This window comes from Elephas maximus, chromosome 25, assembly GCF_024166365.1.
Source record: "Elephas maximus indicus isolate mEleMax1 chromosome 25, mEleMax1 primary haplotype, whole genome shotgun sequence".
Taxonomy (NCBI): domain Eukaryota; kingdom Metazoa; phylum Chordata; class Mammalia; order Proboscidea; family Elephantidae; genus Elephas; species Elephas maximus.
The window spans coordinates 62,952,194-62,964,394 of record NC_064843.1 but is presented as its reverse complement, the minus strand read 5'-3'; the positions used below and the strand labels follow the sequence as shown (position 1 = coordinate 62,964,394).

Here is a 12,201-nt window from a genome sequence, read left to right as displayed (position 1 = left end):
CAGCGCCTGATCTCTAAAATCTATGAGATACTGTAAAAACTCAACTATAAATTACAAATAACTCAATTAAAAATGGGCAAAAGATATGAACTAATACTTTATTAAAGAAGACATTCAAGTAGCTAATAGGTACATGACGAAATGCTCACTATCATTAGTCAATAAAAAATGCAGATCAAAACTACAATGAGATTCCATCTCACTCCAACAAGGCTGGCATTAATCCAAAAACACACAAAATAATAAATGTTGGAGAGGCTGCGGAGAGACTGGAACACTTCTACACTGCTGGTGGGAATGTAAAATGATACAATCACCTTGGAAATCGATTTGGCACTTCCTTAAAACTACCATACGATCTACCAATCCCACTCCTCAGAATATATCCTAGAGAAATAAGAGCCTTTACACAAACAGATATATGCACACCCATGTTCACTGCAGCACTGTTCACAATAGCAAAAAGATGGAAGCAACCAAGATGCCCATCAACAGATGAATGGATAATTAAATTATGGTATATTCGCACAATGTAATACTATGCATCGATAAAGAACAGTGAGGAATCTGTGAAACATTTCATAACATGGAGGAATCCGGAGGCATTATACTGAAAGGGAAAAATATTGTGTAAGACAACTATTATAAGAACTCAAGAAATAATTTAAACAGAGAAGAAAATATTCTTTGATGGTTACAAGAGGGGGGAGGGAGGGACTGTGGGAGAGAAGTACTCACTAATTAGATAAGTAGATAAGAAATACGTTAGGTGAAGGGAAACAGAAGAGGTCACCACAACCGGACTAAACCAAAAGCAAAGAAGTTCCCTGAGTAAACTGAATGCTTCAAAGGCCACCATAGCAGGGGCAGGGGTTTGCAGACCATGGTTTCAGGGGACATCTAAGTCAACTGGCAGAATTAAATCCATTAGGAAAACATTCTGCATCCCAGTTTGGAGAGCGGCATCTGGTGTCTTAAACGCTAGCGAGTCGCCATCTAAGATGCATCAGTTGGTCTCAACCCACCTGGATCAAAGGAGAATGAAGAACACCAAGGACACAAGGTAACTACCAGCCCAAGAGACAGAAAGGGCCACATAAAGCAGAGACTTCATCAGGCTGAAACCAGAAAAACTAGGTGGTGCCCGGCTACAACTGATGACTGCCCTGATAGGGAACACAACAGACAACCCCTGAGGGAGCAGAGCAGTGGGATGCAGACCCCAAATTCTCGTAAAAAGAGTGGACGTAATGGTCTGACTGAGACTAGAAGGACCTCGGTGGTCATGGCCCCCAAAACTTCTGTTGGCCCAGGACCAGAACCATTCCCAAAGCCAACTCTTCGGGCAGGGATCGGACTGGACAATGGGATGGAGAGGGATGCTGGTGAGGGCTGAGCTTCTTGCATCAGGTGGACACTTGAGACTATGTTGGCATCTCCTGTCTGGAGGGGAGATCACAGGGTAGAAGGGGTTAGAAGCTGGCAGAACAGACACGAAGAGAGAGAATGGAGGGAGGGCGTGGGCTGTCTCATTAGGGGGAGAGCAACTGGGAGTATGTGGCAAGGTGTGTATGAGTTTTTGAGTGAAAGACTGACTTGATTTGTAAACTTTCAGTTACAGCACAAGAAAAATTTAAAAAAAAAAATGCCTTGGAGTCATTCTTGATACCTTTCTTTCTCTCACATTTCACATTTAACTCAAAGCCAATCTCACTGGCTCTATTTCAAAATGTGTTCAGAATCCAACTAAGACCTCGTATCATCTCTGCTGCTGCCACCTGGCTCCCTTGAATTATTGCAAAAAAGCCTCCTAACTGGGCTCACTGCTTCCACTCCTCTGTAGTCTCAACACGACAGCTAGGCTCATCCTTTTAAATGTGTTGGATCATGTCACTCGCCTACTAAAAACTCCCCATGCATGCAGAGTGGAAGCTAAGTCTTTATAATGACCTATCAGGCCCTACCAGATCTGGCCCTGCACCATCCTTCTGACCTCATTCCCTACTACTTTCTCCTTGCTTTGTCTGCTCCTGTCACACTGGCTCCTTGCTGTTCTGTCAACATGCTGGCTATGCTCTTGCCTCAGAGCCTTTGCACTGGCTATTCCATCTAAAACACTCTTCCTACAAATATCTGCACTGTTTACTCCTTCATGTCCTTCAGGTCTTTACTCAAATGTCATCTGTCAGCTGGGCTTTTCCTGGTCAACTTTCATCATCCCCATCTCTGCTTTCCCAGATGCAGGTCCCTCGTGCACTTTAATTTCCTTCATGGAGCTTTTCACTCTCTAACACATTACATACTTATTTTGTTTACTGTCCATGTGCCCCAAGTGAATGTAGGCTCCAAGGGGGCAGGAATTTTTGTGTACTTTTTTTGTTTTTTGCTCGGTCACTAGCACTCAGAACACTGACTGGCAATTAATAAACAATAAATATTTGCTGAACGAATGAACATTTCCAAGATAAAAGGCAAACATCAAAGCTTATAAAATAAAAAGTATCACATTTCTGGCCTTTGTTTTGTTCAATTTTAGTAATAAATATTCATGGACTCTTTTTCTACCACCTGTTCTGCTGTAATCTATCTGTTAAATACCTGTTTCTAAGGGTGGTAGGTACCAATAAGCATGAGGGAGGCTCTGGGAGGACCTCATTTATCTTTAATCAATCGTGTGCTATGAACGCCTTTGGAAATCTGCTGAAAGCCATGGATACACATCCCAGAAAATGGGTACACACAAAAACTTCCATATTGAATTTCTGAGAGTTCATAAATCTCTGTGATGTCAACCACACTAAAGGACATCATATAACTTCAAGATCACCAAAAAGGATCCAATGCTTTGGAATGTTCTCTCCGCCAGGGCAGCTGGAAACCGTATCGATTAAATAGGAAACATTGTAGCACCTATATAAATCACATACTTCCCTTCCAATGTCAAGTATCACCAATATTTAATGGTACAGGGTCTGCCAAAGTCATACATATTGCCAAGTACTGAAAGCTTTTGCAAAGAGTGCTTAGTTACCTCACTGTGTTACATCAAATGGTGCCCAAAATTCTGAAAAAGAGATCACTCACTACAGCGTACAAAGTTAAAGAAAATATGAAATCTTGTCAGATAAATGATGTTTTAATCTGTCAGATCATGTAGCAATATACCAATCTGTTATGTTGCAATTTGCTCAAAATAATCACGACTCTCTATAAAATCAGTTTCTGAAACCATTTCCCTCACTCCTTTCTAAGAAGCTACTATGTGCTCATACTGCCACTGATGGCCTCCCCTGTCACCCCTGCCATCACTCTTCAGGGCCTCGGAACCCCTGGCTGTGGCTGAGGTGCCCATCCACCTGGCTCTGATGCCTCCAGCAGCACTATGTGCCAATGGCATCTCCTGTCATTAGTGATTTCTTCTCACCTCCCAGGAACCAGCTCCTCTCCCTGGTCATTAAATGCCCACACCCAAGGCTTCTGCCAGAGACACTTTGACTCCACACAAGCTCCCAGGGCCTTCAGGTTCACTCTCATGACTTCGAGTACCTCCAAACTCTGAATGTTTCTCAAATCTCTTTCCAAAAGGCCTCTGCCCTCAGCTTTAGACATATCCATCCATATGCTTAAAGGATATTTCTCCTCTTAGGTGCCCCACTACCCTCAGACTCAACATCTCTAAATGAAACTCAATTTCTACCATGTCCCCACTCCAACCTGGTCCATACCCAGTGCTTGCTATCTCAGTGAATGGCACCTAACCATTCACTAACCACCCACGCCAGAAGCCTGGACTTCTCACCTAAGCACTCCGTCATCATATGCAATCAATTTCCAAGTGCTTTGTCATTTCATTTCCTTCTTTTAGGTTTAAATTTCTTACTCGGAGACAGAAAGGACCACGTAAACCAGAGACTGCATCAGCCCGAGACCAGAAGAGCTAGATGGTGCCCGGCTACAACCGATGACTGCCCTGACAGGGAGCATGACAGAAAGCCCAAGGGAGCAGGAGAGCAGTGGGATGCAGACCCCAAATTCTCATATAGAGACCAGACTTAATGGTCTGACTGAGACTAGAAGGACCCTGGAGATTATGGTCCCCAGACCTTCTGTTATCCCAAGACAGGAGCCATTCCCAAACCCAACTCTTCAGACAGGGATTGGACTGGACTATGGGACAGAAAATGATACTGGTAAAGAATGAGCTTCTTGGATCAAGTAGACACTTGAGATAATGTTGGCATCTCCTGTCTGGAGGGGAGATGAGAGAGCAGAAGGGGTCAGAAGCTGGCCAAATGGACACAAAAATAGACAGTCGAGGGAAGGAGTGTGCTGTCTCATTGGGGGAGAGCAGTTAGAAGTATACAGCAAGGTGTGCATAAATTTTTGTATGGGAGATTGACTTATTTGTAAACTTTCACTTAGAGCAGAATAAAAAAATTTTTTTAATTTCTTATTCAGAGCTGCAACCTTCTGTCCTGGCTGATGCAATATAACCCAGACCAACTATACTCTACTACCAGAATAGTAGTTCTGAGGTCTTAACCTGTTTTCTAGAGCATTTAAGTATCTCCTATAAAACATGGCAGCCACCAGTTCAATCCTAGCATTCTTCTAGCCTTGGAGCCCTCATTTCATAGCCTATTGGTTACAAAGGTGTTTAAATTTATACCCGAATTAAGATTATGAAGACAAAAAAAAAAAATTTCAACGCAACTCAAACAATGTGCAATAGATAATTCCACGCAACGAGCATGATAACTTTCACAAAATAATTAAAGTACTGGCCAGTCACGAATGCATTAATGTTTGGTACACTACAGTGGTACAACAATGCACTCAAAAGAGGTTAAAAGTACAATCACAGAATCCTCACAGCCTGTTAGAGACAGGGGCAATTTTAGCTACTGCAATAGAAACACTTTACCTCATCATCCTTTCTCTTTTTAAAAATGCTATCCTCAACTTCACCAACTGCTAACATGATCATCTGTACTCTTTGCAGATTGACATAACCACTTTCTGTAAGGTAGCCCTGTAAGTGATAAAACACATGTCAAATCATCCTCTTATAAAAGCATACGCTTCTGTTCTGAAGTTATTCAAGCATGTACTTACCCCAGTCTTGTGTACCACTTTTTTGTATATGTTAACCAAACGGTCAATTGCACCTTCCCTGTCAGCAGGAGACAAACATTATGTATTAGGACCAGCAAGTATGACAAAGGCAAGAAGGCTAAAACAGTAGCTTGAAAAATGACACAGATACACATACCTAATCTCTAAAGACGGCAAGTGAGGAAGGAAGTCATTCCCCACGAAGAAGCACATGAAGACCCAGTCATCAATGCTCCTCTCAATGTCAAACGTAAATGGCAGGCTGGCCATGGTGAGCTCTCTTTCCAAATACTACAACCAAAAAGGAATTCTGCTGTGAAAGGTGTCAAAAGGCACCCTCCCTTAGAATGCTCGTTCCAACGGTTACCACTGCATACCTCACGAAGAACATTAAGCCGAAGGAAGATAAACTCTCCCTCTGCGCAAGGGAGACTATCTGCAAGTTCATCATGCTGCGAGAAATAGAGTCAAGGTTAAACAAGTCTACTTCAAACTCTGCAATTTTTCCCAACCAAACAAATTTTAAAGGCTTTTTACTAAAGCAAGATACATTTTACTATTACAAGTATTAAATAAAAAAGAATTCAGCCACTCTAAAGTAAAAATTACCCATAATCCCAACTAGATCCAAAGTTAGCAAACATCTTCTGTAAAGGACCAGATGGTAGGTATTTTAGTCTTTGGGAGCAACATAAATTCTCTTACCACATATTCTTTCCCTTTTTTTTTTTTTTAAACAACACTTTAAAAATGTAAAATCCACTCTCAGATCATAGACCAAATCCAGAGAGGTGTAGTTTGCCAATCACTGACCTGTACCCAGTCAGTATTACTTGTGATGTGTATGCCTCTATACCTTTCTCTGGGAACTGGGAATATGAAGTTTAACATGTCTGATTTAAAGTTCCTCTTCAAAGAGTAATCATTTGAAACAAATAACTTCCACAAACAAATCACAGCAATGGATATTATCTATGAGACCTAAACCTCACATAGGCTATGTCAAAAAAAAATGGAAGGTAGAAAAATCAGAATATGATGTGTGCATGTTTTCGAAGGTGGGTAAACGTGCTGTAAGAGATCTAGCTCCCTGAGGGCTGAGAAAGCAAGCAGGTAAAAAAACGGAATCCACCATAACCTTCTTGTTTTCCACTTTAAAAATAAGGTAGCTGCCATTTCAAGGTTCTTACCTTTCCTCTCTTTTCTCTTGGTAAACCTTCACAGTCCTTGACCTCATGTCCAAACTGATTACAAAGACCACAAGGTTTGGGTTTGTTTGGCTTGAATTCTTCTCTAATAATGGTAAAGTTGGGCTCATGTGTAGCGAGGCCAAGCATAATGAGATCAGCTATCAATCAACAACAACAAAAACACTGAGCGGTGAGCTGAGAGAACGCTTACCATAACCAAAGTACTACAAGACACCCACACAAAGAAAAGCCCAAATAAGCACACAAACTGAGGAGGCAAACGCAAAAGCCTAAAACTTCTCAGAGTTATCAGCCAACAAGACGTCCTCCAGATATGTGGACCTAGAACAGAGACAACCGCTCAGGAGTAAACACTTGGGAAATGTCCCATTTTAGAGATACACGTATATGTAGCCATATAAAAAGCTTGAAGGATATTGAAAAAAAACTTTAAAGACAGGTAGGCATTAATCACATAGATCAAACAGCAAGTCAGTACTACTTCCTTCTCAAATACAAAATAAGCAAGTCATTTTAGAATTTCCAAGCAACCATGAATAATCCATATACCAAGTCACCAACTTGCTATGTTTTAATCTAAGAGAATCAAATCCCCAAAGAAGAAACTTACCATCTGCTCCACATAAACAATGATGAGTATTTGGGTCATGGTTAGGCTGGGCTAGAGAGAGAGCGGGGGAGAGGAAAACATGTATGTATTATCCCCCAGGATATCATACCTTAGCAAACATTTTCTAGTCAATGGCTTTTCTTCTTCTTTATTCTTTTACTTAGAACGCACAGTCAAACATCTGTAAGTGGATTTTACCTCTTTGTCGTCTAATGTAATCCATGATTTTATGTTCTCCTTCACCAGGAGCACTGGCATCAGATAAAATAACCTATAAAAAAGTTTTAACACCTTCAGCTCATCTTCCATTTTCTACGTGCACAAAAATTTTTTAAAAGAGTATCTTAAAATAAATTAATGAGATAATTCTATTAAGATAGCATTAGTAAATGGAAATTTTTCTGAAAAACATGTTTGCATATGTGGGTGTTACACACTAAAACTATTCTATTAACTTAAAACGCAGAACGAAAAAGAATGAAATGTCTGGGTTAGACTAGCCATTAGAAAAATTAATCATTCCCAAGTTCCTACAATTCTCACTACTACCCAAGGATACAGGCCCAACCATATAATCCTCAACAGTAACAGACAAAAGGCAGCCATTAAATGCAATCTGCTGTATTTAATTAACAGGGAAACAAACTTATCAACCAAAAAATTAAAGTTCATTTACATTTTACTTAAATACTATGACAGTGTAGTCATTCTTCTTTTTTTTTTTTAAAATACAGACCCACAACGTTAATTGAGCTGTAGTTTGATTTCTAATACCAGAAATTTTCATTTAAAATTACTTTCCAATACAGGTATTTGTAAAAATTATGGATCCCATTTTATGGCTTCATAGTGATGGTAAGAGGACTAAACTAGTATCAAGAAAAAATTCAGATGTCACTGATATCTAAAACCTGGCCATGCAAGGTACTCCATTTCCAAAAACCCTGGAAACTTCTCTTTCCTTTGACAGTCAGCTAGCATTTTATGGAGAAAAAGAAGGATAAATACCGACCAGTCATATCAAAGTACAGCCTCAAATGATCACCTAATCTTTTTGAAGTACCAAAATGTGAAACTTACTGTCAAATTTTTCCACCCAGGGTCATTATTTAAACGATCAGCTATGTAATAGCGAAGGCATTTAGCAAGATTGTCCATGAACTCAGTTCCCTAAAATGACAGAAGGAAATAAATTAATGTATCATTTAAGAGTTAGCAAGAGCTGGCAAAGTGTGAGACTACTTACTGGTGTAATACAGTTACTGTCAAATCTTTCTTTTATTTCTTCTGGAGGAAGAAAGCCACCTAGAGAAAAGAAGCAATGTGTTGTTCTCCCCATAAACAGTGAGGCAGAATAACACTCAACGTTAAACCAGAGCAACAACAGTGAGTTCAAATAGGAAAGAACCACAAGCGTTGGCACCTGAGGAACTGCTGCCTCTTTCGCTAAGTAAATTGAGATCATTCCCCCAAAATGTAAACTAAGCCTTAACAAGACTTTCAAAAAATACATATACATAAAAGGTATTATATTGTTATATGAAAAATATAAAAATTATGAAGGTCTTCCTAATGCCCTCCACAGTGCGTGCACACACACACAACACAGATTAGGGTTTTAATTTTCATAACAATTGTTAATATAAAGTAACCTTAGAAAAATGATATTAAAATGCTGAGTTTATCAAAGATTTACATGACCAAACACAAAATGATCACTGGGAAGGATATAAACCCTTATATTGCCTCTTTATCACTGATTAGTTTCTTCTCAAGAAACAAATACTTTTCATAACGTTGTCAAGAAAAAGCACATCCTTAAAATCAAAGACACTGTGGTATAAATACAAACAAGTTTTAGTCTTAATCACAAGCTGAGGCTAAGGAGCTATATATTCACACACTTGCAGCAAATTAAAGTAACGTAAAATTTACTGTTAGCACAGGCCTGAGCTGACTACACAATAGCATTTTTTTTTCATCTGCCAAGTAGAGTTATCCTGGACCAATAAATCGTGACTCTCCTGGCCTATTATATTGCCTTCCATAGGAGAAAGCCAAACAAATCACCTCGCTACATGCTCTCACCTCGCTTCACACACAAGGCATGCTGGGAGAGAACCCAGTCCCAGTCGGCATCCCCTGATGCTCCATTCCTCTCTGAGACTTAGTTCCTACCCATATTCCCATCAGGAGAACTGAGAAGATGACCCTTCCCCACACAAAAAAAAACAAACTTTGAGGGACTGCTGGGTACTGTGCCCATTTCCTTAACCCCTATTGACTGTACGAGTGCTGTGGTGAAAGGTGCAAATACAGATCGAAGCATCCTGGGTCTGCTCAGACACACCTCTTTGTTTTAAGGGTAAGCAAGAAACAAGAGTCCCAAGACTGATGTGAGGAAAATGTGACAGCCCCCACAGAACACCTTCAATGTATTTTCAGTTTACTGATATGTAAAAGCTAGCTGAAGAGCTGCATTTGCACTCAAAGCGGTTAAGAAGCTGCTCTTTTTAACAGAATCCCCTCCTTTTAGTCTCAAGTTTCCCTGTAACTGTAGTTTGAAAATGAGCAAGGTTATTAATGGGAATGAAGAATGCCATCAAAAGCTTTTCCTCACCAGTGAACATGAACATACATTTTCCTTGGATACTCTGGGATCCTCACTAAATTAAACTCTCACCTATTTGTTAAGAAAAAGTTGCTTACCCGCCCCCTGAACAGGTCTTTTCAAAAGTGCAACTTCGAAATGTATTTCCTTTACCTTTTGCCAGTATTTCTTCCCTGACTCGCTGCTTCTCAACTGCTGCTTCCATTCCTTCTTTTGATGCTCTGAACCTCCTCGAACGCTGCTGGTTCATTTTAGCACGCGGTGCCTGAAAACATGTATTTCATACTCAGATAACACTACTCAAAATATTTACAAATTTGCCTGCACATTACTTTAAGTCAGTCTATCTTATAATAGTGGTACTCTAAAGGGAAGGTAAGTAGTATGTTTAATAATCATTTCATGATACACAGTAGGTCCTGAGAACCTAAATTTGACCCAAAAAGCTAAACGCTGAGCTCCGTTAGGTGAATGGGTAGCACATCAAATGGACAAACATCCTACGAAGTCACGGCACTTAGTACTGCAAGACCTGTGGCCTAACACCCATTCCACTGGTTTATGGTGCTCAAGGCACCCAAGAAGAAAAGCTCACTTTAATCAAAGACCCAGCCAGCATGTGATAATCCAAACCCTGGATCAGGAAGAACTTCCCAGAGTCCCAAACCTAAAAGGAAGGATGGTCTCCAAAAGTGACTGGGAATAAATCTGTCACAATTTCCATAAGAGCAACAGAAAACTACTATTCTTGGCCTACAGGACCTCAACACACTTCCATTTTGTATCTCTCACAACAGGGTTTACCATTACCCCTCTATCTTTTCAATAAGGCACAACAATTAGAAAAGGGAGACTTTTTTTTTTTTTTTTTAAACCAGAAGTACTTTTAAATCACTCTAACCAAATGTAACTTACATCACTGGATAAGCCTGAATGAAGTGAACTTGACTGCAAGTTCTGAGTTACTGAACTGAGCCTGGGGTTGGATAGGGCTCTGAAGTAGCCTGTCTACATCTAAGTTGTTTCATATTTGCATTTGAACAGTTCCCTTTCCAATGAGACCATCTAATACAGCCTTCTCAAGTGCCAAGTTCTATAATCTATATTTATACTTTGAACAAAATATGTGTGCACATACATGTACATGTATGTATGTGCACACAGGAACATGCAGATCTTAGACTTCATCTAGCAGTAAGGGCATACTGGATTATGTTAAAGACTTTCTTCAAGAAATTTAACTGAATGTGTTTTGGAATGTACTCTAAATAAGACATATTCCTATTCTCTCTATTCTTTACTTCACTGTAACCAACTTGGCAAGTTATCAGGTAGCTACTGTTTTTCATTGAGTAAATACAACCTCACAGAAAGGTTAATCTTCTTGGACTCAAAGCCTGGATTTTCAAAATCATTCCATTAGTGCCTATCATGTATTACATCTAAAAGAATCTAATTGCATATGGCTAAATAAATTGAGTTATGATTTACCTTAATTCTCCCTAAACCCTGGTATACACTTTGGTGATCATTTATAACCTATTTGGTATTATTATAGGTCAGTAAGCTACCCACCTCTTAAAACATTTTGATGACTATTCAGAGCGTAAGGATAAAATCCAAACTCTCGTGTGTGGCACGTAAGGCCTTCCTCAAGTTGTCACTCTACTACCCCTTCCAATCCAAACCATCTGTAGCTGCCCAAACATGTCAGTTTGGTCAAATGCATACAAACTGCATCTGCCTAGCACGTCTGAGACAATGTAGAAGGTCCCCTTTCCCATGCTCGTCCCACCCATCCCCCACCACTACCCACCAATGTCCTATTATTCCTCATCCTTCAAAAAAAATGGGACAAAAAGCACCTCTTCTCTATTTCCTGACTCCCCTAGGAGTACTGACCTCCCTCAGCACCCTGCATATGCTATCTAGTGTCTATAAAGTCCTTATGAGATTAAACTCATTTATCTGTCTCCCTCCCTTTGGCAGTTAAGCATTTCAAAGGCATGGGCAGTCACTAACATCACTGGCATCTCACAGTGCTTGGCACAAATTAGGCACTGAAAGGATGTTTGAATGAATGATTGAAGGATAAGACTTTCCTTCTCCAACTCACCAGAGTCAACATTTTTCATTGCTTAGATAACTTTCATTCTAGACCCTGGGAACACAGCAGAAACAAAAACAGAAGTTTCTAGGTTAATTATTTTAGCACTTACCACTCCATCTATGGCCATGTAGAGAAGTCGTCTTGGTCTTACAATATTGAAAAGTCTGTCGATGTACTCAAAAATCGCAACCATCATTTCATCTTCATTTTTTGGTGCTGGTCTGTAATTACAAGCAAACAATGTAACACAACGACAGTACTTCTTCTGGAGCTTGTGATATCACTGACAAGAACAGGTACGTACTTGTCTTCAGGATGAGTACAGGGGTGGATGATTCCATTCATGTCCAAATACAGGTTATCAAACTCCACATCATTTGGATTAGGTTTGCTGGCATCCACTGGAATCTTCACACCATTGCATTCTTTTGGCTATGAGGAAGAGACAATTAATAATAGTTTGACTGTTCAGGTCTAAAAATGATAGATTTCAGGCTCAGCACAAATCTGTTTCATTCTTGAATTGGAAATAATTTACAAAATC

At 39.9% G+C, this 12,201-nt stretch overlaps 1 protein-coding gene across 1 annotated transcript in view; it reads right to left on the bottom strand.

The window, feature by feature from the left end:
• XRN2 (5'-3' exoribonuclease 2) overlaps window positions 1-12,201 on the bottom strand; it is an 88,635-nt gene that overhangs the window by 58,564 nt on the left and 17,870 nt on the right. The window contains exons 2-13 of the mRNA XM_049868888.1: window positions 11,962-12,089; window positions 11,767-11,878; window positions 9,701-9,812; window positions 8,183-8,241; window positions 8,017-8,106; window positions 7,135-7,207; window positions 6,937-6,987; window positions 6,306-6,463; window positions 5,493-5,567; window positions 5,273-5,406; window positions 5,116-5,173; window positions 4,925-5,032 (exon numbers count right to left, since the gene is read on the bottom strand). Coding sequence (XP_049724845.1) covers window positions 4,925-5,032; window positions 5,116-5,173; window positions 5,273-5,406; window positions 5,493-5,567; window positions 6,306-6,463; window positions 6,937-6,987; window positions 7,135-7,207; window positions 8,017-8,106; window positions 8,183-8,241; window positions 9,701-9,812; window positions 11,767-11,878; window positions 11,962-12,089 — 1,158 coding nt within the window. The remainder of the gene's footprint in view (window positions 1-4,924; window positions 5,033-5,115; window positions 5,174-5,272; window positions 5,407-5,492; window positions 5,568-6,305; window positions 6,464-6,936; window positions 6,988-7,134; window positions 7,208-8,016; window positions 8,107-8,182; window positions 8,242-9,700; window positions 9,813-11,766; window positions 11,879-11,961; window positions 12,090-12,201) is intronic.